Genomic DNA, 22,174 nt, shown 5'->3' with positions numbered 1-22,174 from the left:
GCCTTTAACTCACTTCAATCATTTGACCATCACCTCTCCAACGCTAACTTCTGCATTTTTCTAGATAATAAGACAACCGTTTGTTACATTAATAAGAACGGGGGAATGGGATCTAGGAACTTAAGTACCATCGCAACTCTTATCTCATCCTGTTGCTAGAAGGAGATGATCAGAATACAGGCTTGCTACCTTTCCGGATCCTTGAATATAATTAGGGATCGGGAATCAAGGGCCGAAATGGATGCGAGGGACTGGAAGCTATGTCTAATGGTTTTTTATTCAATTTCACGTCTTGGCTCATTGAGATAGATCTCTTTGCTTCCGCCTGGAACACTTGATTGTAGTCTTTCTTTTTTTGGGTGCCGCAACCCGGTGCTTTGACGGTGAACGCTTTTTCTTTGTCTTTGAGACAATTGAAAGGCTACTGCTTTCCTCCTTTTTCCCCAATCATGAGATGCCTTAACAAAATCCGTCGGGAACAGCCAGAATTGTTTTGGTAACTCCGCTTTTGATAGCTCAATCTTGGTTACCGTTACTTTTGTAACAAACTGTTTTAACTAACCTCCAAAGTTCAGAGGATCATAAGCACGAAAAGGCATCTTCTAACACCAGCGCAGGGAGATCAGCACCCTTTGAGCAACAACCACTAGCTCCTAGTCCCCTGGATGTTATACGGTCTCACCTCAGAAGGAGAGGCATTCCGTCACAAGTGGTCAATCTTGTTGAGGATACTGTTCCAGCTGAGTATTCTGATTCAGCCACTAGGTTACCCTACAGCCAATTCACTCTGTGTGAGAATAGTCTGCTTGCTTGATCATATGTTAACTTTAACTGGTGGACTGTCTATCTCATCTCGCCCTCACTTGTTATATTCTCGTCCAGTGGTAAAGTAAAATAAAGTATGATCTACAAAAAGTATATGTCTTGTCTTTCTTTGTAACATAAGAAGAGGATATCTTAACTTACATTAATATAATATTAACAGGTTATCGGCCCAGAAATGTACAACTAACTGTTTTGTTTCTTTCTATAACCCCTATAATACCATGCCATATAATACGACTGAAGATGTTGGCCGCATCTCAAAATTTGGTGAATCAAATTTCCCCTCATGAAAATATAAACAGGCAAATCTCTGTAGTTGATGGAAGTGAAAGCTAACCCAAACAGGAAAAAAAAACAATTTATAACATTAAATTCTCTGATGAGAATACTGTGTATATGGATGGACAAGAGTTTGAGTACACACTGGTGATTTGGCAGTAAGTTTTTTTTAAGTTTTATTGGACAGCACAAATGTGTGTGTGGGGTTAAAGCTTTTCTGGGACACAAGATAACCACTCCAGTTTGTGGTGTCTAGTAAAATCATTTGCACTGCTGTATCCCACTTGAGTACAAGTGAAGTTGAGAAAATGTTTCTTTTGTTCTACGTGTAAACATGTATACCACTCGTGTATGAGTGATGCCTGGTAATATTTTTTTTCTCCTGGGGAAGGGGTATAATTTTTTTTTTAAATCATTTAAACAACCACTTGTGTACAAGTGATTTCAATGAAGTTCGTGTGGTTGCATAAACCATGTATATCACCCATGGGTGAGTGAGATATTGAGAAGTCTATGAATCCCTTCGTGAAATAACGACTATACCACTTGCGTCTGAGTGAGATAATGCAATCTATATTAAGGTCGTAAATTTGAACTAAGAGGATAATAAAAATTTTACGTAAGGTTAGACTATGGAACAAGGAAAGAATTTTGTTGCTGTGAATTTCATGCTATGGAAAAAAAATATTTCATTGATTTGCTTCAAGAACAATAACTTAAATAGTTTTGTGATTATCTGTCCAAAGATCTTGGATGACAGAGGGGTGGCACTGAATGCAGACCTGATTGACCAGTTGAAACAAAAAGATGTTGAGGCTAGGACTTTTATATACTCAACGATGAAGCCAGAAAAACAAACAACGCTTCAAGGATGTACCACAGCATTTGAAATGTGGAGCCGGATTTTTTCTCAGTTGTCTCAGTCAGTGTCAGAAGTCTCAGCTGAAAGTGAACCACTACTGTGGGGCCAATTCTACAGTTATAAGTTCAAACCAGGTATAAAGCTTCTAGAAATATGAAAGAACTGCCTGATCATAATGAATTTTGCATATATTAGATCAAACAATTATGAACTTTGTGGCTGGTATTGAACAAATCGCTGCACAGCTGAAGGATATTGGAGCAGCTCTAGATGATACACATATAATAGTCAAAATCCTGGTGTCCTTACCACCTATTTTACAATACTTCTTCCCAGCAGGAACTGAAAACTCTCTCTTCCTTGACTAAACGTCTAGTCAAAGAGTAAACGTCACAAGCTAGAAACCATGAAAAGAAAGTGGACCATACTGATGGTTCCTTCTATGGAGCTTCCCAGAAAACTGAATCAGACGATAAGAGACATAAATCTGATGAACCTGTAAAGCATGCATACCCTGCAGGAAGTTATTCTGGTTTTAGAAGTGGTCAACGTTGTAGAGGTCCCTTTCGGGGAAGTGGAGGATATTATCAAAGAGGAAGCAGTTTCCTCTTTAACGAAATATGAAAAAGCCATGCTTTTTAAATTGGCTGCTTCCATGTCAGTCATTCGAAACAGTTCAGACAATAGCTGCATTTTAATGAAGTAGATGGAATACTTCATGAAGCGTACAGTATCCTGCACAAAAAGGTGAACACCGATTTGTTTTGAAAAAGCCATCTCTGGGTAGAAAAAATTAATAGTTTACCTTTTTAAGGAGAGGTAGGGCGGTTTTGGCCCAAAATCATTATAAGGGGGGTTGGGTAATGTCAGTCCAGACACCTTTTTTTTGGCCCTAGGTATTAAATGTCTGGAAAAGTGTAGACTCGGTAGACTCCCCTACCCCCCGGCTAAGTAGAAAAATTTTTGCAATACAAAATAGTCTTTCCATTACTCGTTATTGTCATTATCGGGTCGGGTAATCGGGTAGCATATGGAAACACAAAATTATTTTTATCAGTATGCTAGCAGTTATTTAGAAAATTGTTAGTGGCTTGTTGGATACGTTTCCGTTGGCGACGCGGGAAATCCACGTTCTAGACTTGGATGAGACAACTCAACAAGGCAGTCCCTTTCTGGCTTCATCGGTATAGAAGCTCTTTCCCAAATACATTTTAACTCAATGAAAATATGTTTAAAAATATTTTGAGTTTTTTTATTTGGCTGCGAACAGCAATGTACCTTTTAATTACTGCTTTTTTAAGTGGAAGTTTTGTCCCAATGGCTTAACTAATGTCACTTCCATGTCCAAGAAGACTATCACTTTTCCTATTTCTTGTTCTTGTAGCCATTTTCACAAAACTACTTAACTTGTACGTACAATTATTATGACTAGTTAAAAAAAAATTTTTACACTTGCCAGATTTATCTTATTTATGTCCGTACCCTAAAATTAAAAATTATTCTATGGTTTTTGGTATATGAATAGTCAACAGTGAGTTGTACGAGCTCTAAGAGCCCCGCTTAAAAATAAGGATTACATTTAAAGAAATTAAAAAATATTACTAATTTGAACCTCCATTTTTCGATTTTTAGGGGTGTGCCGGGTCTGAAATTTATTTTAAAAATCTAACTTTTTCAGACTGTAATTTTGTTTACATTTCGCAACCCGATTCGGATCCTCGCAACAAAAATAAAACATTTTTTGAATATGAAACACCATAAGGAAGCTATCACCCATAATCTTTTGGTAATAGAGAACTACCTCATCAAAATCCGAGCCAATCCAGGAGAGGACATCAGCAGACTCATTTTTCCTGCTTTCACTGCGGAGAACTGGGACACTTTAAGCGAAAATGTCGATTCTGGAAGAGAGAACTTGATAATCAGAAGACCTAGCATCAGGCTGATAGTCAACATCATTTCTATAGCTACAAATCCTAAACCAGTTTCTCCACACGAAGGTCAACCGACTGGTTTGCTGACTCAGGTGCTACTCAGCACATGACGGACCAGCGGAACCTACTGACCAATTTTGTACTAGCTGAACCGGGAAAGTCGAACGTTTCAGGAATTGCAGACACCAGCCTACCGGTAATTGGACAAGGAGATGTTTGTATAATATCGTTCGTAAATGGAAAGGCTATGGAAGGATTGATGAGAAGAGTTCTTCTAGTCAGTTGCTTAGGTACTAATCTCTACTCGATAAGAACTGCCACGGCAGCAGGAATAGAAGTCCCATTCACAAACGACACGGTCTCCTTTACTTGAAATGGAATAGTCCTTATAGAAGGAAAACGGGCTGAAAAGAACCCTGTATCATCTTAATATCCAAGGCAAGAAGTGTTCACCCCAAACCAAAATAGCCCTCAGAGCGACCAAACTTGAACCGTTGTCTACATGGCACAAACGTTTTGGACCCTTGAGTAACAAAACTGTACTGAAAATGGCGTCTTTGGGTTGCACTAACGGACTGACCCTATTTAACGACAACCTGCCTACTCTCTGCGAAGGATGTGTCCTGAAGAAGATGCAGCGTTTAACGTTTAAACTTGGACATAAAAAAGCTACCGCACCCAGTTAACGTCTGAATTCGGATGTCTGTGGTCCCATTCAAATTACATCTCCTAGTGGGTACCGGTGCTTTGTAACATTCAAAGACGACTTCAGCAGTTATTGTACAACTCGACTACTGAAAAACAAATCGGAAAATGCTGCCGCCCTGCAAGACTTTGTGGTCATCGTGAAGAACCAAATCGGCGAAGAAGTGAAAACGATTGGATCGGACAACGGGGGAGAGTACCTGAATGGTGACTTAAGAATTCGGATGAATTAGAAAGGAATACACCATGGAAAAAGTACACCGTATACTTTCCAACAAAATAGTGTTGCAAAAAGGTCAAACCGTACTATAATGGAAGCAGCTAAGAGCATGCTGTATGGAAAGAAAGTCCAATTCGAACTAGAGGCTGTCTTGTGTGCAACACATATTCTCAACCGGAAAATTTACAGCATCAACGATGTCATCTCCTTTGAGCTCTGGAATATATGTATCCCAGATGTGTCATACTTCAGAATCTTCGGGTCACCGGTTTTGTCCATGTACCAGATGAATCAAGACGTAAACTGGACCCAAAAGCAGTGGAATGTATCCTAGTTGGAGATTGTGTAAGCTCGAAATCGTGTCGGATGTGGAATCCTATTACCAGTAGAATTATTATCAGCCGTGATGTTGTCTTCAAAGAAAATGCTGTCTACACAGATGCCCCATCTGTTGATGAAGATAACTAGGATTCATTATTTCCTGTGGATGATGAAACTAAGAAAGGAACACCTAATGCCCAATCTAAACCTCATAGAGATGATACAGATGTAGCTAGGTCAGAAATGGAAATGGCCAGGGAGGAAGAAACAGTTGAACCACAACCCTTGAAATCCAGAAGAGAAGAGACTGAAGAACAACCTGAACTAATAGAAGCGGATGGAATCCCAGCTAGCGGTGAAGCGGTTTTCGAGGAGGATAAAGTGCCGTTCTATGGCCGAAACCAACAGAAAAGATGAAAGAATTAAAAGGAAATAAGGAAGCATTGATAAGTGAGAGCTGGAAGGAGATATCTACCTTTCAGAAGGTGCCAAAAAGCAATCAAGGATGAATGACATCGGGGGACACTGGAAGCTAGCAGAAAGCCATTGCCAATTCAAGAATGGTGTAATCGATTTACAGTACGTTGTAACAGAGGATCAGCTTGCAGAAATTCTGCCTCTAGAAACTGCCCACTTTCAAAATATGCGTCATCAAATGGGAATCATTGATGTCAGGGAATCCTCAGCTTGAGGGGAGGTGTTGAGAATACTGGGTACGAATTCTGACTTTCACAAAGTAACTTACTTGACTTTCAAACGGGCCAAAGTAGCCGTTTATTACTTTTCTTTCACCTTTTTATCAAAGTAGTATTCTCAAACAAATTTATCAAAGTTAAGAAGCCTACTTCACTTTCAAAACTCAAAAATTGGTCTCTTACTTTCACGAAAGTAAGCTTTTTGAAAGTGACCTCGCGAGGTCACTTTGTATGTGCAGAAAAAGCTGTCAACTACGCGGTTTTAAATACTCTTAAACATGGCTTGTGAAAACGCCATAATAGATGATTTTTTTGGAAGATTTTCTTATTTTAGTAAGGAATAGAACATTGAATCAAGTGATAAAGAAGATAAAAGAGATTGCAAAAAGACTCGCACGAGTAAATTGCTACCGTTTTATCAAACACGCAATGACATCTTTGGCTACTTCTCTGAAGACAGAATTGTGAAGACATTCAGATTCCACAGGGAAGTATCGAGTTTATAATGGGTAATTCAACTAATGCAAACAATTCATAGTATGTATTTAACTTGAGAAACACTTCTATAGATCTTATTCAACATCTCCTGCCCAAGTCAAAGATCATGGACACAAGAAATCTAGAGCCGATTGACATGCTTTGGATTTCGTTGCAGTTTTATGCAGCTGGTTCTTTCCAAACCGTTGTAGGAAATGTTCTGCGCTACAGCCAGTCATCAGTACGTCGTTCTATTGCTCGTGTCTCTTTAGCTTTGTGTATGATTACTAACAATCATATACAATTTCCAGCTACGCTTTTCCATGTAATATTCATACATATAATTAACGGTATTCAGTGCATTTCTAATGTTAAGCTCTATAATAATAAGGTAAAGAATGATTTTCAAGAAATCGCTCTTATGCCAGAGGTCTTTGGGTGTATTGATGGAACACATATTAGTATTGTCAGACCTAAGAACCACGAAAAAGCCTATGTAAATCGTAAAAATTATCATTCTTTAAATGTACAGGTAAGTAACTAATAATAGCACTGTCATATTGTAATCGTTTTCTAATTGCGTTTGTCATTGGAATTCAGGCTACATGCGAGGCAAATCATCGATTTCTTAGCGTGTGTGCGAATAAACCAGGATCTTGCTATGTTTCATCTATTTTTAAAGGCAGCCTCATTTATAAACGTTTTATCAATGGCAAATTTAGGGAGGGATTTTTGATGGGTGACAGTGGTTATGCAAATACGAATTTTCTTATCACTCCTGATGTAGAGCCCGTGACACAGCCTGAAGTATTATTAACACTAGATTCCGGGTAAAATATATCTACTTTTACTCCTAGTTATTTGATTTATAGATACGATTCAACAACTCACATAAGTCTACCAGATGTACAATCGAAAGGTCTTTCGGTCTCCTAAAGAAAAAATGTCACGTGTTACATGGTGAGATAAAGATGTCACCGACGAAAGCATCTTGGTAATACCGATCTCTCGTTTACTTTTAAGTGATTTTTTGTATTTAAAATTTAATATCTATCTCTCAGGATTACGGTAGATTGTTGTCTTCTACATAATATTGCAATCGATCGGAAAATGCCACTAGACGAGGACAGCATAGAGTTAGAAATCGATAATGTAGATAACATTGTATGAAACAACGAGAATAAAAACTAGTCTGATAATGATTTGAGGCAGTTGGGCGGTACAAAAAGGAGACGTATAACGGAAAATGTTTTCTGTTAATAAAGGTGTATTAAATGACAAAAACATTCAATACACAACTTAGGGAACAGTGCTTTAAAATGTTATCATATGGGTGAAAGATAATATTCTGCAGATCTACAGGTATTTTATCCCGTGACAATGGATCGTTCAGCTTTTCTCTTATATCTATTGTAATCGAAAGCAAACGCATTCGTTGTTCCATCATTCGCGCATGAGCTGTTGTATAACGGGACTCGTAGAGAGAATTTTTTTTTAAAGTCCCCCGCAGTGTTTTTGACACTTTTTACCTGCCCTGCTTTAGGATGGTTTCTACTGTGTTTGAATTTGGGCTACTGCTGTTTCTGGTACTCTGGAAAGGCAGCACAGTAGAGCTCGCACGTTTCAGGCTTTTTGCTTTTGCTTCTGGGTGAGAAAGATCGGCGGATTGGGCCGTAAATTCCGCTGGCTCAGCCCAAATGTCTAAACTGTTTGACGGCGGAGGAGAAGTTGTCATTTCGGTACGAGCAGTAATATCTCCGCCATTATTTTAACTGAAACTAAAATTTAATTAACTGTTGCATTGACGTATGTTATCATCATTGCTACATACCCGATGATTCCATCACTCTCGTCATCCTGAAGATTGCAATCACTTTCATTATCCGACTTCATTGATTGCTGCTGGTGTGCTACTAGTTGGCCTTCCCAAAATGTGGTCGGCCATCTCAACTTCGTTCATGAAGACAACATCCTTCTCAGTGTCTATACCCATCTATCAAATAAAATAAAATAGCATTATTGATGGTCAATAGTATACCAATTACTTATATCCAATAAATTTACATCAATTTCAGCAGCCACAAAAGGATTGTAAATTCCCAAATACTACTCCCAATATTTTTGGAACAAGTTGCAGAGTGGTCGATTCGATGGGCCACAACCTATACATTTTTAAAAGAATTTATAGATATTAACACTGCACATTGACAGTGTATGTATAGATATTACCTGTTTCATTCAATCCTGAAAGGTGATGGCGAATGACTGCCTTTTCTTTGGTTTCGAAGTTGTTCCATTTTTTTCGAACACTTCTCTCCGTCTTTACAGGGCAATCAGGATGTTTCATGGCAATAAATGCAGTGATTTCGATCCATGCAGTCTTCCTACTTTCTTTTGTAATTACGGCACTAAAAGCACCAGAAATAGCATCCTATACAACATAAATTGATTAAGAAATGAGTATTATGAACGACAAATGCACACTTTAACCTCAAAGATAACACAATAAACAAAAGGGTGTCAGTTTCACCATCCGTCCAATACTCTCTTTTCGTTCGACTACTTGGAATCACATTTATCTCCTTTCCAGTCGACTTTTTGGACCCATTTTAGAAAATACGCATGTAATGCACTTTAATAGGGCAGTGAAAACAATAACAATTGTAGTTAGCGTGTTGTCAATCGCTTTCATCTGCTATGCATGCCCATAGACCCTGAGCGGATGCTGAGTTGCAAGTTCTCGCATTGATCCCAATTGCGTATTGTCGGATTCATCCCATCTTTTCCTCTCGTAAAAACCATTTATTTGTTTCCTGTGTTATTATTAGAAGGAATTGAAACTTCATTTTAATTTTAAAGTGTACCTTGTTATTTTTGGTGATTTAATACAATTTTTTTCAACCCATATCTTCGTTTCTTTTTTTTTAAATAAATTGTTAAAGAATTGTGTTTACATGTAAAAGCAGACGCTTCTGCAATTTTTTCCCTTTGTTTGATCAAACGTCAGTCCGTAAAGTTCAAAATCCTTGACAGTTTCATCATGGGTGGTGATATTTGCTGTGTAAAAGGATGTAAAAAAACCACAGTGGTATCTTATTTCCGAATACCAAAAGTTAATGCACGTTGTACTTCTAAAAAGAGAAACAACAAAGAAGAAGAGTGGCTTGGCTTAAGGTGCTGAAGTTGAATTTAGATTTGCCACCTAATTTGAAGATTTTAGTTTGTGGGAAGCATTTCATAAATGGTAACTGCAAAAGCAACTTATCGTGTATATACAACACCATTTAGTTGTACAGTGCCGGTCCAGTTATAGAACCGGCCTGTGCGCGGTTCTATAACTGAATGGTTCTATAACCAAGCACCCTATCTTAGTGCCACCTATCGTCGGTTCTTTCATCCCTCAAACTTTGGCGGTCTTAGAATGTAAGGGCACATAGCAGAGTGGTAATGCTGTTTGCTATGGAACTAGAGTCCGGTGTTCGAACCGCTGCTATGACTAACCTAAAAAGGTTTTTAATTTCTGTGTAATATAGTCTATGGCTATGAATGGTGAGATAATAGTGTATCTTCATTGGTTGGGGACCATCCACAGAGGAAGTGGTTTGATGAACTAGAAGAACTGTTGTCATAACAGAAGGAAAATGAAATTAGAGTTGGTAGAAGGACTGGAATGGAACAAGGTGCTAGAAGATAAGAATGAATAAAGGAAGCTATTGTATTCTATTGTATTTGGTATGAATAACTTTACCGCCTATTATTATTGTATTTGGTATGAATAACTTTAACGCCTATTATTATTAGTTGTGTCATTGAACCGATGTACAACATTGCCTAAAAAGATAAAACCCATTACAGTAATATTTTTTTGCATGTTTCAAAAGGCAAAACCCGTTCATTCCCGCCATAGAAAATCTATATAGTTCATAATACGGCCAACGGTGGCACTGAAACACGGCAAAGAAAAATCGGTTCGATAACCGAGCCGGTTCCATAGCTAGGCGGTTCTATAACTGGACCGGCACTGTACCCATATCTATATTTAGGGAAACCTAGCAATAATAAAGACGAGACTCATCCAGATTGGTTACCCAGTATTGATGTTGGTGGACAAACTTCAACCAAAACAAGTAGTAGATACATACGGAGGCAAAAAAAAAGATTTCTTGAAAACTTGTATTGGTGACAAAATGACACCGGACTTAATACAGGTAACTCATTATTTTAGTTTCATCGTGACATTTTATAATACTCTATTTTATGCAGGAACCAGACACATCAACAAACATTAAAGAAGAATCGGTTGCTGAAGTTTTCAATGTTGAGCCAGTTAATTACACTACACTGAATGACATGGAACAAACTTTCATTCCTGAAATGAAAAATGATCCATTCCAAAAAGAAATAACATCGCTTCAACACCAACTACAACAAATGACATTGGAAAGGGATGCAGCCCTTAGAAAGGTAGAGATGTTAAGTGCTTCAATAGAAGAATTATTGGTAAAGAGACAACAAGCTGAATTGACTGCATTTGATGCATTAGAAAAACTGAAACTTAGTAAATCTATGTTACATCAACTAAAGCAGGATAAGGAAATGATTTTATATTACACAGGGTTAAGTAGTTTCGATCTACTTTCTGATATTTTTTATGCTTTACATCCTGCTTTACATCATGATCCCAGATTAAAAAATTTCACTTAAAGAACAATTCATTTTAACTCTTATGAAGCTTAGATTAAATTTGGGAAACAAAGACTTTGCTTACAGATTTGACATTCATCGTACAACAGTAAAACGTTACATTGAGAAATTTATAGATGTAATGTACGTTCGTCTTCCACCTGCTTTATTGCTTTTGCCTGATAGTAAGGCATCTAAACTTACAATGCCACTGTCTTTCAGAAAACATTATCCGAATTGTATCGCTATACTAGACTGTTTTGAGATTAACTGCGAGATGCATTCAAACATCATTGATAAGGCTTCATGTTATTCCAAATATAAGTCTCATCATACTGCAAAATATATGGTGAGCATGACCCCACAGGGATCAATTAACTTTTGTTCCAAAGGATTCGTTGGCCGCAGCACAGATGTAGAAATTGTGAGGCAATCTGAATTTGTCAAATATGTAAGAGAAGGAGATCAAGCAAATCATGGATTTTTGATAGGTGAAGAAATCGAGGCACTTGGCGCTACATTAGTAACTCCTGCTTTTAAGGGACTTAGACCGCAGCTAGAAGGGTCTGAGACAGAATTTTCGCGGATCGTTTCTAATGAGAGAATACACATTGAGAGAGGAATAGGTAACTTAAGGAAAAAGTATACAATCCTTCGTGGTCCAATAAAGATTCCTGAAATGAATATTGATTTTAATAGAAATGCGTTCATTGATAAAATTGTTGTTGTATGCTGTTGCCTTATGAACGCTATGCCATCGATGGTACCGCCCTGGTGATTCATGAAAAAGTAAACGATTTAAATGTTTATATTTTTCATTTCTCGGTTGCATTTAATTACATGTAATGAATAACCATATCAAATTACACATTCTTTGCGCTGAGGACCTTACTTTTTCCACCCAAAGCTTTCTTAGTACTGGGGACGTTGTTCTCGCTATTCATTTTTACCTTTTTTAAAGCATTTGTACACGTTTTACACATCCAATTGTTACTAAATCGTTTTCTTGGTGGGACTACACAACTTTTATGGAAGGTATATATCAGGCAGGAACTATTACTACACGTAACAGTTTTATCGCGTTTTTTGTCATCTTGACAACAAATAAGATAACTTTGGTTTGCTCTTTGGTTTGCTAGCTCAACTCCCATTTCTGTCACTGATGGGACTTCAACGTTTAAATCACTTATGACTAGTTCAATAATAACGTTTTCTTTTAAACTTAGTTCACTTACGTTGTTTGATTTAACGTAATGCTCACAAAGTAATTGCGGTAACATAACTTGCCTCATATATTTATGTGTTTTTGAGATTATTTCGTCCGCAACCACTTTGTCAAAAGGAATGCTGATAACACAAATGTCTTTTTCTATGAACATCATGAAAATTCCATAAGTACAATCACAAACAATCATTTGCTGTTGTATCTGATAAAAGCACAGATGGTTTTTTTAAAAGAAGAATGCTTCCTCCTCACAGTCGTACATCAAACAAAAATTATTGTTATCTAAAGCAACCTGACTTATTGAAGCAGCATTACGATGTTTCCATGAACACTTTACTTCTACCACACAACGACCGTGGCATTCACAGACGAACAAGCTGTCAGGGGATGCTGCCATTCCCAGAAAACTAGTCGACAATATTAATCCACATTTTGTCACGGTAAATGATGGGTGGAGATTTCGTTCACGCAACCAGCATATTCCTTTCTTAAGGCACTTGGTTTCATTTTCAATGCCATACCTAGATAAATAGAGATTCTTTATTTATACACTAGAACCAAATACACAAAGAATTACAAATACCTTGTTGCCTCAGTTGAAAAAATGTTGTCAGCAGGATAACGATTTGATTTTAGGAGCGACGTACATGGTTTCACAATGTTCGTGTGGCAAATGGTATGAGACTTCGATGCAGTGCAAAGTCCAGATCGATAGATGTTCCACAACTTAGCTTTGGTTTGTCCTTTAGTTAGTTTTTGCACAGATTCTGATTGGTTTGCTGTAACTGTAAACAGGTCAGTTTGAAGAAGTCTATCGATCTCTGCTAGCACTGTTTCAAATGGTTTGTTTAAAAAGCCAGCGTTAAAGATTTCTGTGATGGGAGTCGGGAGATCTGGTGGAACGAAGTTTGCAGCAAATTCATCAAGGACGTACAACTGGACTGCGCGCTGAGAAACCAGCTTACTGTGAAAAGAAGAAATTTCTTCTAATGTAATTTCCGGAATCGTTGTGGTGGATATCATTTTCATCTTTTAATTCTTATTAAATTCTTCTTCATCTGTGTTTTTTTATTGTGAAGTATTCAGTTGACATAGCTGGTGGATGAGCCCCTAAGAAAAGTCAAATTATAAGCGTATGTATAGTTTGATTTGTATATTCAACTTACTATGTGATGTTTTGTGTGGGTATCAAGCCACTTGTTTTCTTGAGCAGTACAAGGCACATTCATCGCATAGATGATGCTGTACATAAGTGCACCAACATGACAACAAACATTACCTAGCCTAAATTATTTAAAATAGTGTGTTACATGTTAGAAACCATTTTACGTTAAAATTTGTCTTACCCAGTTGTGCAAGGACAGTGAGCTGCAATGATAGATTTGTTGGGATGAATTGCAACCCACGGTGTAACTTCTTTTTTCCTCAATGACTGTGAATGAGGAACAGCAGCCTTTACTAAAACTTTGTCGTTAGGCAAATGGATTCCTGACAAGGCAGATACCCAGCCCCACTTGACATATTGCAGAGAATCAGACATAGTTTTGTGGGCATTAAGTTGCAATTCAGTGTCCCTACTTCTTCTTGCAATTAAGAAAACGTAAATGTCATGAACAGTTATGTTAGGCAGGAACTTTTCTAGCAAAGAAATTTGTTTTTGCCACATTTCGTTTGGAAGAATAAATACCCTAAATCAATATTTAGGGTACACAACTTTTCCAAATAAATCTTTTTTTCCTTTTCCACTAAACCTTCTAAGTAAGGAGAAAGTTTGAAAAGATTAAATGTATGACTAAGGGGAATATTTCCCACTGCCATGGCAGAGGCCATACCACATTGACTTCACTTTGTGGTGTTCAGTCCGTCAGCTGACAATTTCAATGTAAACCCAATTCTTTAAAAATTTATTTAAAAAAAAAGAAACGAAGATGTTGGTTGAAAAAAAATTGTATTAAATCACCAAAAAATCAACGTACACTTTAAAATTAAAATAAAGTTTCAATTCCTTCTAATAATAACACAGGAAACAAAAAAACCGGTTTTTACGAGAGGAAAAGATGGGGTGAATCCAACAATACGCAATTGCGATCAATGCGAGAACTTGCAACTCAGCATCCGCTCAGGGTCTACAAGCTTGATTGTTTGACATTCTTACCATTGAATTTCTCGTAAGTTAAGTTCTCGTGAAGTCAAGGAAAGTCTAGATCCTTACTTTGAAAGTAAACGTTGTTTTTAAGTTCAATCTGACTCAGAATCAAACTTTACTTTTTCGGTGAAAGTTAGGAATCGAAAATTCTACTTTGACTTTGAAAAATGATGGTCGAAAGTAAAAGAAGGAAAAATACACTAAGTAAAGTAAGAAAGTCAGAATTCGACCCCTGGGGCCGTATTCTAGCCTTGGCTTAAGCACGGTTTTTTTTCTTAACTTCAGTTTTTCTCTTTAAAAAAAATTACATATGGGCGGAGGGGTAGGGTGTAAGAAACAAAATAGAGAGAACAAATAAGGTATCTCAACCTCTGCCATAGGCACATACCATCCGCCAATACACAGTAAAAGAGCGGGTTTTTTAGCTACACCATGAAGGAGGAAAGGAGGAGGGCCCACTTCGGCTGAAAAGTGACGCTATGCTGTTATTGCCGTTGGCAAAAGATTGATTCCCTTTTTTGTCACTAGGTGCGGAAGGGTAGCCTTCCATGTACTTTTTATTGTGATGCTAATAAAACGCGCGAGTTCAAAAAAACTAAAAATTTATTCTCTCAGGTGGTAGACTAGTAATAAATAAGGTACATGAGGGTCTACAATTTTGAAAGTTTTGAATGAGCATGTTTTTTGGTGTGAATCGCTCCGCACAAATCATCGCTCATTTGTTTAGTTACGTATTTATAACGAATCACTAAAAAATCATAAATAATATTGCTCATTAATTTCAAAAAGTGAGTAGGACAGCCCACTTTTGGAAGCTTATCGACGCAAAGAGTATAGAGAATATCACGAAAAGAATCGAAATGAATTATATCTCCAACAGCGCAAAAGTCTAACACATAAAATTCTACTCTTTTCAACAATTCAAACAGTTTCGGGGAAGAGTTTCTCAATTTCCCCCTGCTTTTTGTTTTCGTGAGAAAATGAGCCGTAAAATCCGCAGGTAAATTTTCCAATTTAAATTCCATCGTTTGGTGGCATTCATGGCAATAATTGCCATTTTTAACAAAACGATGTATCAAATAGCCACTGATTTGAAATACGACATTTTGATTTTTGGCCGACACATCTACGTCAAAATCGCTGTTGTTATCATGGTCTACCTTCATGTTGGTTAGCAGAAGGTCCTTCATGTAGTCCTTGAGAGATTTGTTAACTTTCACGTTATCTTTAAAACGCTGGACCAGCCAATCCATGTATGATGTCAGCATTTCTATTTTCTCCTCTCCATCGACGTTGCATCCTCGGAGAATGGTCTTGGTCGGGTAATATAAGCTGAGCATTCTGAACAGTTGGAGAAATGAGGATGCGGTTGGTTTGTTTTGTGCTCCACCCGCTGAGCGAATGATCCCAAAAAACCTCTGTATAAAAAAATGAAATATATCCTTGTCATCAAATCAGTTATTAACGTGCGCCATTGCACAACTATATAACCTTACCTCCAAACAATCTTGATTAAATTTTGCTGTGAGGACATAGGTCAAGTTGAACGAAGGGCCCAATAAAAGCTCAATCAGGTCTATTATTGATTTGATAGTTATTCGTAGAGCCTTTATTGTGTCTTTAGAGACAAAAGGTGGAGGTAATTCCGGACGTGCCACCCCTTGATAAAAAGACTGCGTACGATCTTTCGGCTTAGGAACAACTGAGAGCTTCATCTTGATGAAAACTGTAGTTTCACGTAAGATTTCATCCAATTTGAGCAGCTTCTATTAATATCAAACGTAACGTCAGATTCATCAGGCTTACATATATAGCTTTCATCAAACAAAATAGTGAAGAAATGTTTACCTCTTTTTTTTCCTGCCATTTCTCCTTTTTAATGCCGTCGCGTGGCCTACGGGCATTCATGGTGTCGAAGCAGTCGTTCAGTAATTGTAGTAATTCTTCTACTGGTTTGCTTTTGACAAACTTTCTCCTAACTTCTTCTTCAATTTGAGGACAAGTGCGGTAGTATTCCAGCCCCTTGGCAACTGAAGAAGAAAGAACCTGATAGAAGGTATAAATGTTATATTACACTGATACTGCGGACAACACTTGTTTGAAGCGATACCTGCATAGCTAAGCTGACATTCATTTTCTGAAATGAGGTGGGGTTTATATGCATCTTTCTCAGCTTTGGACAGGCCGCTCCTTCACCAAATACTGCATCAGTATCATATAACTCAGCTATTAGCTGATGGGGAGTCATCAATTCCCCTTGACACTGTTCATTGAAACAAAATGTAATACAGTAATGTAATCGCTCTAAATATTCAATTGACGAACCTGCACTGTTTCGTGATTGTAAAGTTGGTTCCGCACGCATTTGAATGCATGGGGTGGGTCTTGGAGTACATGAATTTTTCGATCAGGATCTATGGGGTGAGGAAATGAATTCGTGACTGTTTCTTCATCACCTTTCTTTTCAACGCCGGCTCCGGTGAGCTTCCAAAATTTCATGTTAGTAGATGCGCCATCACTTACAGCTGCCAATACCCGGACACCGCGAGCTTCAAGCCGTATAATCGCAGCAATAACTAAGCGATGCAAATCATCGCCGGAAGCAGCTCCAGCAGAAGCAAACACTCCAAACGGTTGAACCCAATTACTCAGTAGCGGTCGAACCATGAAAACCAGAGCATGATCTGCTAGCACTGGAGTCTCGCTTATATTAGGCTCTGGTCGCGACGCGTCTACCTCATCATGATGCTCCATTTCATCTCTGTTGTAAACGGGATCAATACTAAGGTTCACAAAACCGTCTATAGCAAGCGATTCTTGGTTGAAATTCGGTTGCGGAGTAAGGGCTATTTCGTCGAAAGTGAGGATGACTGAAAGATCTTTTCCTGATTTCCCTTCCACAATTTTTTCTACGGCCTTCAGGGCTGCCGTGTTGAAACCGAAATGGCAACTAACACCGCTAAGAAGTCGTCGCAAAGTGCTACAGCTAGGTAGGGGAAGGAGCTTGAGTCTTCTTATATGTTCGTATGCCGCAACACTTTTGATTCTAAGAAGAAGACATTCGAGCAACCACTCTGCCTCGTAGCGCATTCCGTGTTTGCTTTGAACTTGTGCCCGGGCTAAAATTGTTTGTAGAGTTAACTTGGCCTGAAATACACCGAGAAGATATGAATCGTTTATCATAACCAAATACTAACAATAATTGTGTGCAAATAACAATATACAATAGTGTAGTAGGTCGAGTGGGACGAAGTGCGTAAATAAATGTGTTTTTAGATGAAGTGTGCAATCTACAGGGAGACAGTTGTTCAAAATGTGATACATGGAGGCTACAGGGATTCATAAAAGACGATTAACAGGGAAAATATGAACCCTGCCGTCACAAATTCATTTTTGGTATGTAATAAAGGGAGCATGGTATATGTGTAGTTGATGAATAACGGGTGGTGTAGATTTCAGTGATGTGTGGACGCTTTAAGGTATAGTTATACAGGTGAAGTGCATGACGGAGCGTGATAAGTTTTTACCTTGGGGTCCATGGGTGTCTTCATATTCTTCATGAGGTGTTGTAATGTGGTTGTTTTAGCAGCTTCGGCCAGTTTTAAGCGAATGTTGCATACCTCTGCCTTCAGGGTCTAGTAAGTCGGAACAAAAGTTGTAAATTAATAGAATCCACCATGATAATAAACGTTATTTTCCCATACCTTTAATCGTGCAAGCGCGCGTTTCTTCCACCTTTCCAGCACTTTAATTTTTCTTGTTGCCTGATTAAGTGCATACTGTAGTTCTTCTTTAGTTTTGTATGCGTGAATCACCTTATTCGCAGCACTTTTTCCTGTTTTGGTGGCACGGTAGCGGCTCATGACCAATGCAGGCAGAAGCGATTTGCATTCAACACATATGGCGCTATCTGTCGCCGCAAGCAAGTGACAACTGAATTGAAGATTCAAATGTTACAAAATTAACCAGAAAAGAAAATGTGTAGCAAGGTGTCTTACTTTTTAGCTCTCCAAATTTTTGTATCGTCCTCAGGCTCATGTAGATGTGATGCAGTTGCAACGCGGACTATATCTTTGAATGCAGGATCGCTGATTCCAACACACCTATCTTGTGTTGCAAAATCTCGCAACATTTTGTTTGCTTCGGCGATAGTTGAAAATGTTTGGGGATTGGATATTCCAGTATTAGCTTGGTCGCATAATTTGCCTAGCATGTATTTTGTAACCGTAGCTTGAAGAAAATCGATGGTGGCTGACTTGATAACCGTAGGACATCCGTCAACAACTATTGCTTCCACTAAATGTAATCTATGAGCAGGTATGTTACATACTCCTAGCTTGAGTTCGGTCCACACCTCTGTCGGTGGGAAAATTTCTGGGTCATCGACCTTGGGGCAGTTTGTAGGCAGGTTTTCGGTTTCGACGCAGATTGATTCTTCTTGTGTGTCGTTGGTCTCCATTTCACAACTAAAAAAATGTTTTGTTATTTAAAATCCCATGTAACATTATTTACTAAATATAACCGTTACCTTGTTCCTGTCTCAGAATTATAAGCCTCATGCATGGTAGGTGAATTTACAACTTGTTGTTCGTCATAGTTTACGTTTCTGTGGCCGATTTCATTAACACAGTAATCAATCCCCTCTGCCAAAGAGAGAGATCGAGTTAAAGTTGCTACTGGTTGCGATGTTTGGCTGTCTGGCATTATGAGATGGCATTTGTTTCTTTCATATGTTTTTCTTTTCACAGGCATTGATGAAGCTGAACAGATAACAGAATCCTCTAACATTTTTCTTTTCCTAATGGTTGGTAACCTTGGTTGACTCTCTTACATATAGCAAAAGATAGAGAATTAGAACTATTAATTAACAGCTGTAGAAAAAAATTAGATGTATACAAACAATTATCGATGAACAACTTATACCTTCTTGTGGTGTAAGGTTTACAGATGGGATGGCTGTTGGCAAAAGACGTTTACGAAAACTGTCAAATAAATTCACTGATTCATCTGCAATAATTCTGTTATCTTCGCGACAGTCACTGGAAAGAAAATGTCGTGCACAAACTACACTTCTGCAAGTTGGATTCCAATGTGATCGCCCAACAGCAGCAATCCATTTTGCCCTCAATTCCACGTCTTTAGGGAAGGTAAAAACACAATGTTTTAAAGGATTCGGATATTTTTTGGTCGGCTTATATCCTGTTCTACATCCTAAAACACAACAAGACATTTTCACGTTTGAAATGCTTTCTGTTTTTGGCTGACAGCAGACTAAACTTGCGTAACGATGGAAACCGACATCTAAATTTCAACATGTAAGACTACCCTTCCGCACCTAGTGAGAAATTGAGAACTAATTTACTGCCAACGGCAATAACAGCATAGCGTCACTTTTCTTTGCAGGGCCTTATGCGAGTAGCGCCTCCTCCATTCCTCCTTCATGGCTACACGTAAAGAAACTTACAGCCGCGACTGTATAAATATGAAAAAATACCTTTCTTGCAATATATTAATCATCTTAAGTTTTATTTGTAAGGCGGACCACGCTTTGTCTTTAACTGCTGCTGGGGCTTTTATATTCACGTTACTTGTTGACTAGAACAATGAAATACTAATACAGGTTCAAATTAAAACAACTTGTACAGATTGAAAAAGTCTTGTAATTTGAACAAAAAATTCTAGTAGATTCCTTGTATATTTTTCTAGCAATAAACTAAACAGCATCGATTACCAAACCAAATGTCATGAAACGAATATTTTTATTGGTTACAATAAGTTCCACTTTCCAAGAACAAAAAAATTCTATGCTTAAAAAATTTGATCTTATAATTTTAACTTGGCTTAAGTTAAAGTAATAAATCTTGAAAAAAAATGCTGGAATTTGGTTTTTTGGAAATATTGAACTCATTATATTACCTGAATATTTTCTAACTTGAGTAAGAAAATTTTATAAGATATTTTCGTAAGTTCATGACTAGAAAATAAGCCAAGGCTAGAATACGGCCCCTGGTCAAGTTGAGTATTCTGATTGAGCCACTAGGTGGCACTACAGCCAATTTACTCTGTGTGCGAATAGTCTGCTTGCTTGATCATATGTTACCTTTACCTGGTGGACTGTCTATCTCTTCTCGGCCTTACTTGATATACTCTCATCCAGTGGTTAAATAAAATAAAGTATGGTCTACAAAAAGTACAATGTGTCTAGTCTATCCTTGTGACATAAAGTACCCACCAAAAGATAAGGTACACACCCGTTTTTTTAGTGCATTCTTATGGCGCTACGGGTCTCAGGAAAACTTAAATATCTTTTTACTGGTAAGGACTAAATTGTTTTTTCTTTTTTCCTCTATCAGAAGAGAATGTGCTCTAAAAGTTATCTTAACATGAAAAAATTGTAGGAGCTACACCCAGGGCGCTAAAGTATCGTTCACATGATTAGGTACACCACTTCTCTCCCCATAAACGCCATGTTAATTCCGGCGTTTCCAAAAATGTAAATAAAATACTTCAAAACATCCTTAAATTAATTTTTTTATGCCGAACGACGCGTTTTTCTTTACTCTATTAGAATATAGTGCATGTTTTTAACTATTTGAACTAAAAAATGCTTCCCTATACCCCAAAGTCGTTACACTCAAATGTTTTACAGAGAAAATTCAGATTTGTGCTTGCGCCACCAGGGGCACTGGGATCAATTTCAAGTGCTCAGATTTTTTTTCTTTTTTTACATAGCACCTGATCTAAGCGTCACCTATTGTCGATTCTTTCACCACTCAAACTTTTACAATGTGTTAAAAGCGTATAGCACATTCGTAATGCTGATTCTGATTACTATGGAACTAGAGTCCCTCGTTCGAATCGCTGCTATAGAAAAGTAAAAAATGTTTTAAGTCTATTTGTAATGTAGTATCTGGTTATTAATGGTAAGATACTTATGTATATTCATGGGTATGAAACGATCTTTTAAAGCAGTTGAATGATGAGTTTGAAGAACTTTTAGCATACCAGAAGAGACGAAATATGAGTTGCTAGAAGGACTGGAATAGAAGAAGATACTAGAAGTTTAGAATGAGTGTTGGGAGCTTACATACTAGACCTTAATGTTTTAACAATTCTTCCCCTTCTTTACCAAGAAAAGAATTCTACCACAGAGGTTGACAAATCACCAATTGGTAAAATTGCAATTCGTTTTACAAACTAGAACTACAAATAAAACAAAACAAAACAACCAGAAAGTATTAATAATGAGTTCTAAAGCGTTAAATAATATTTTATTTCTATTGTTTCCCATCCGAATTACTTTGCAGCCAATTATTTTAAGCTGGGCCATTGAATCAATTTACACCATTGCCTAAAACTGCTACAACCAATTGAAGTAAAGTTTTTGCATGTTTTAAAGTGTATAACTCATTTATTCCCGCAACCGAAACATAGTCTAGTTCACAATACGGCCAATGGCGGCCCTGAAACCCGGCAAAGAAAAATCAGTTCGATAACCGAGCCGTTTCCTTAGCTAGGCGGTTCTATAACTGAAACTGTATTCCATTTTTGCCTCTTCTTCCATTTCTTGATTTACCCCCTGACAGAGGTTCACAACTTCGTAGTAATAATCCGCTCCTGGCTCATTAATTGCTTATTAATTGCTTCTTTTTGCGCAATATCGCCTCCTAGTATATGGCGTACCCTCTCTGCATGAACTGTTCTTATTCCATCAATGGCCCATACTGCTCTGGTTGTATGCGTCGCTGCAACCGCTGCTGTGTCTCCCCACAGTACTGGGGCATTCAACATTGGAACCATTG

The 22,174-nt window shown here is 37.8% G+C and overlaps 3 protein-coding genes and 1 long non-coding RNA gene across 5 annotated transcripts; 2 read left to right on the top strand and 2 right to left on the bottom strand.

The window, feature by feature from the left end:
• The first annotated feature begins 6,475 nt into the window (after positions 1–6,475).
• Positions 6,476–7,488, top strand: LOC116936671 (putative nuclease HARBI1). Its single transcript, XM_032943884.1, has 5 exons — positions 6,476–6,523; positions 6,710–6,850; positions 6,919–6,951; positions 7,257–7,312; positions 7,380–7,488. Exons 1-5 carry the CDS (start codon positions 6,476–6,478, stop codon positions 7,486–7,488), a joined length of 387 nt encoding a protein of 128 aa, XP_032799775.1.
• Positions 7,489–8,165: 677 nt separating this feature from the next.
• On the bottom strand, positions 8,166–8,990 carry LOC116921706. The gene is made up of 4 exons (XR_004393521.2): positions 8,809–8,990; positions 8,548–8,749; positions 8,383–8,480; positions 8,166–8,311 (listed from the first exon to the last, which is right to left on the bottom strand). It is a non-coding gene; the product is annotated as an uncharacterized LOC116921706 (long non-coding RNA).
• A 1,378-nt stretch (positions 8,991–10,368) lies between these two features.
• Positions 10,369–11,111, top strand: LOC116927738. The gene is made up of 2 exons (XM_032934789.2): positions 10,369–10,526; positions 10,582–11,111. Exons 1-2 carry the CDS (start codon positions 10,416–10,418, stop codon positions 11,020–11,022), a joined length of 552 nt encoding a protein of 183 aa, XP_032790680.2. The 5' UTR covers positions 10,369–10,415; the 3' UTR covers positions 11,023–11,111.
• Positions 11,112–17,836: 6,725 nt separating this feature from the next.
• LOC123474552 lies at positions 17,837–19,815 on the bottom strand. 2 transcript variants are annotated; one of them, XM_045176766.1, is made up of 6 exons: positions 19,708–19,815; positions 19,296–19,583; positions 18,901–19,198; positions 18,371–18,838; positions 18,077–18,305; positions 17,837–18,007 (listed from the first exon to the last, which is right to left on the bottom strand). In XM_045176766.1, exons 3-6 carry the CDS (start codon positions 19,158–19,160, stop codon positions 17,858–17,860), a joined length of 1,107 nt encoding a protein of 368 aa, XP_045032701.1. In that variant the 5' UTR covers positions 19,161–19,198; positions 19,296–19,583; positions 19,708–19,815; the 3' UTR covers positions 17,837–17,857. The 2 variants fall into 2 exon arrangements, with proteins under 2 accessions (XP_045032701.1, XP_045032698.1); XM_045176763.1 differs by lacking the exon at positions 19,708–19,815 and having other exon boundaries at positions 19,296–19,672.
• Positions 19,816–22,174: the final 2,359 nt, after the last annotated feature.

The sequence above is a fragment of the Daphnia magna genome, linkage group LG1 (assembly GCF_020631705.1).
Source record: "Daphnia magna isolate NIES linkage group LG1, ASM2063170v1.1, whole genome shotgun sequence".
In the NCBI taxonomy this organism is placed as follows: domain Eukaryota; kingdom Metazoa; phylum Arthropoda; class Branchiopoda; order Diplostraca; family Daphniidae; genus Daphnia; species Daphnia magna.
Note: the sequence above shows the minus strand (reverse complement) of the source record. Positions and strands in the feature narration are given on the sequence as shown.